We start from the raw sequence: 4,131 nt of genomic DNA on the forward strand, positions 1-4,131 counted from the left end.
CTGAGGGTGCAAAAAAATCTAAATATTGAGAAAATCATATTTAAAGTTGTTCAAATTAAGTTCTTAGCAATGCATATTACTAATCAAACATTAAGTTTTGATATATTTACGGTAGGACATTTACAAAATATCTTCATGGAACATGATCTTAATATCCTAATGATTTTTGGCATAAAAGAGAAATGTATAATTGTGACCCATACAATGTATTGTTGGCTATTGCTACAAATATCCCCCAGCGACTTAACACTGCTTTTGTGCTGCAGGGACACATATAATAAATGAATAATACTGAAAGCATTTGTAGCTACATCATTCCTGTTTGCCCAGCATGAGCACAGCTCTGTCCCAGTTCTTCAGAAGCACTAGTGAGTGTGTGGTAGTGACTCCTGAAAGCGTGATGAAACACTGAACGTCACCTTGGCTCGTGTCCATCTCCGATCTGAGCTGCAGCAGCTCCAGTTCTTTGGCCTGCAGCTGCTCCTTCAGAAGCCTCTCTAAATCCAGCTTCTCCTTTTTCTGGAAGAGAAGGCAGAAATATGTTACTCGTCTGCACTCATGAGGGTTTGACTATCACACACGAGGAGGATGAGCCGTCTAAGCACCACTTTATTGAGCTCCATCTGTAAGTCCTCCTTCTCGATGTAGATGCCGCGGTACGCGCTGAAGGCTTTGTTCATGTACTGCGGTCCTTCAGACGGAGGCGCTTCAGGACGGAAATGCTGCAGAAACACTTAAAATCACTGAGAGCCTGAGAGCTGGATCAGTTCACACACACGTCACAGCAGGAACAAACAGCTTTTAGTCAATAATTCATGAAAATGCTCACATTTCTTTGTTTTTAACCCTTGTGATCACTGGCTGCACAGACTTTTATTGTAAATGTGTTAAATTATTTAACACAATTATTTTAACTTAATATTTTAGAATTTTTCCCTTTTATAATATTTTACTAATAACATTTAATAATATAAAAATAATGTGATAATTCAACAATATAATATAAAATATTTTATCAGTGATATTTAGTAATAAATATCACTTGCATAATAAAAGCAATTTAAAAATTCAACAATATAGTAATATTTAATAGTTTACTAGTAACATTTAATAATACAATGTAATAATTCAACAAAATAATTGCAACATTTAATATTTTACTAGTAAGATTTAATAATTTAATATTAAAAAATGTATTTAATTCAACAATATAATATTTAATATTTCACTAGTGACATTTAATAATTTAACATGATAAAAATCATAATCAAATAATATTATAATACTATTTTATATTTTACTAGTGGCATTTAATAATTTTATATAATAAAATAATACAAATTTAATTAAATAATATTTAATATTTTACAAGTGACATTTAATAATTACATTTATTTATGTTTTAACGCCATATCAGCACACAGTTAATTACATAACATTTACAATGTATTTTTGGCTATTACTACAAATATCCCCCAGCGACTTAAGACAAGACTTAAGTCACATATGTAAATCTTCTGAAGTTCATTGAGTATTTATTTCATAGGTTGGTTTTATTGTATGCATAACAAACACGATAAATACAATAAGCAATTGGCATTACATTTACAGATTTATTTTCTTCAACATTAAAATAAAACGTTTCATTCCGTCACAGATATGTGTTATAGATGCCGTCAGTAAGTTGATGTTATTTCACTGTCTATTCAAACGTACGGTCACACTTAATTTTAAGGTCAAATTCTCACTATTAACTACAACTTTTGCCTCAAACTCCTAATTTGCTGCTTATGAATAGTTAGTAGTTGTTAAGTTTAGGTATGGGGTAGGATTAGCGATGTAGAAAAATGTCATGCATAATATATGCTTTGTAAGTACTAATAAACAGCCAATATGTTAATAATTAGCATGCGGATAAGCAAGTGAGAATTGGTCCCTAAACTAAAGTGTTACAGTGTGAGCTAAAATATATGTCTACAAATACCTGCAAATATGAATAACAAACTTCTTATTAAGTACTAATAAACAGCCAATATGTTAATAATTAGCATGCGTATAAGCAAGTGAGAATTGGTCCCTAAACTAAAGTGTTACAGTGTGAGCTAAAATATATGTCTACAAATACCTGCAAATATGAATAACAAACTTCTTATATTATTTAGCATGAACTGCACAGGAAACAATTTGTAGAAAAATAAAGTTTTTTCTACATTAAAGACTTACTGTAAATGAGAAGTTTTTACTCCTACAAAGAGGCATCAAATAAGAGTGCCATTCATCTCTAAAGACACATTTACTGAAGTGAAGCAGCTTCCATTTTCAAGAGCCGTATTCATTTCACATGCATTCATATTAAAGATAAGAGACACACTCTCTCTCTCTCTCTGTGTGTGTGTGTGTGTGTGTGTGTGTGTGTGTGTGTGTGTGTGTCACATTTAATGCACTTGTATAAAAAATAAAACAGACACACTCTCTCTCTCTCTCTGTGTGTGTGTGTGTGTGTGTGTGTGTGTGTGTGTGTGTGTGTGCGAGAGAGAAACAGACAGAAAGAAAGATGAAGAGCGCGCGATGGGATTTTATTGCGGGTATCACTGCCGTTCCTTTGTAAGATGAACTTTCATGTTGTTTCTTTTTTCGGACAATAAATCTCATTTCTGAAATGCTTTCAGAATAATCTAATTAACTCTAAATAGTGCTCTAATTGAGCCGGTGTCAAAATGGCAAACAATGATGCCTCTGTTGCAATTAATACATTGCTGACAGAATCTATGACCCTTAATTTGAAAATCCATTCAAATCCACCCCATTAATGTGAGTGTTTGAATAGATTTAGCCGATGATTTTGTTTAGTGAAATCACTGTTCATGCAGAGACAGCGCGGCTGATTACTGAACTGAGAACAGAAATATAACCATCATAACAAACACCTTTATTCTGCATCAGAAGAGAGAAAAACATCTCGTTAGATACAAATAAAAGAGAAAGTTGCCGTGAGAGAGAGATAGATGCACATTCAGGAAGGTGATTAACGCGTGCCGCTAATTAAATGGATATGCTAATGTTGTCATACTTAGCAGATGGAATTACAATTGCTTATTGTAATGCACACGTTATTGTATTATTAAAACATGTTTGGGGTTTACACGGCGTCATACTGTACTGTCAGACGCCATCTGAACGATGCATCGTTCTCTTTTTTAACATCTCACTCTCACTTTTCTCAATTAGGATCAGCCAGAGAAACATACGCTTGCATTTACGCATTTGGCGGATGCTTTTATACAAAGCACTCTAAGCGTGCTAAAGGTGCACATTTCATCAGTAGGCCTATATGTGATCGTTGGGAATCGAACCCATGACCTTGCCGCTGCTTGCAACAGCTTTTACATGCATTAGGCTACTTTGCTTTTGCCTATATATGTGTGTAAAAGTGTATGTTTATGTGTAATATAATTAAATGTAAAGCTTTTATCCTACAAAGGCACAACAGTAACTATATCAACACTGAAACTGATGTTTTTAATTATATTTTGATTGATCTGATCGCAATATTCACACTCCATTTTCTCTTTTCAGTCATAATTCAAACGCTAATCATAAAAAAAATCATATCTAATAACATAACACTCAGTCCTCTGCGGTAAAATAACTTGTAAATGGACTCTGAAAATCCACCATTATTTTGGAATTTGAGAATACATTCAGAATTCATAAAGGCGAAAGCCTCCCCAAACCAGCTCTGAAATCTCACTATTATTATCGATATTGCACTAAGTGATATTATGCATTCAGAGCGAGAAGCCATTACACAGGAGAGTGTGCAATCATATCGCTCCTGTTAAGCACACGTGTGCCCTGTGTGTGACGTTAGCGTGTGCTTTAATGTTCCAGACGAGCACCTGTCATCCCTCCGCGGGGACACGCTGGCAGGTTACTGATCGCCGCATGAGTGTCATTTAGCTGATGGGCTTTCTAAATGAACTCACTGTCATTCAGCGGCTGCTTTCCTTCATATCAGCGCCGGTTAAATGGATATGAGGGTCCTGATAATTATGAGATGTCTCACATAGTGTCAGCCCAACTTTTATTCGAAGATAATAACAGTCATTTTTATTCTGTCTTGAATTAGCT

General features: G+C 34.4%; 1 protein-coding gene across 1 annotated transcript; it reads right to left on the reverse strand.

Annotated features, from left to right (window-relative positions):
- Positions 1-269: 269 nt before the first annotated feature.
- LOC107558517 (5-azacytidine-induced protein 2-like) lies at positions 270-786 on the reverse strand. The gene is made up of 2 exons (XM_016242171.1): positions 606-786; positions 270-519 (listed from the first exon to the last, which is right to left on the reverse strand). Exons 1-2 carry the CDS (start codon positions 678-680, stop codon positions 313-315), a joined length of 282 nt encoding a protein of 93 aa, XP_016097657.1. The 5' UTR covers positions 681-786; the 3' UTR covers positions 270-312.
- Between the last annotated feature and the right edge of the window lie 3,345 nt (positions 787-4,131).

The sequence above is a fragment of the Sinocyclocheilus grahami genome, unplaced genomic scaffold (genome assembly GCF_001515645.1).
Source record: "Sinocyclocheilus grahami isolate Dianchi unplaced genomic scaffold, SAMN03320097.WGS_v1.1 scaffold647.1, whole genome shotgun sequence".
Lineage (NCBI taxonomy): Eukaryota > Metazoa > Chordata > Actinopteri > Cypriniformes > Cyprinidae > Sinocyclocheilus > Sinocyclocheilus grahami.

Bases quoted from the DNA above. Each gene is read 5' to 3' on its own strand.
- LOC107558517 (XM_016242171.1), bottom strand. From the start codon at position 680: ATGAACAAAGCCTTCAGCGCGTACCGCGGCATCTACATCGAGAAGGAG. The intron at 520-605 runs GTGCTTAGACGG...CTTCTCTTCCAG, and splicing joins AGATGGAGCTCAATAAAGTG to AAAAAGGAGAAGCTGGATTT.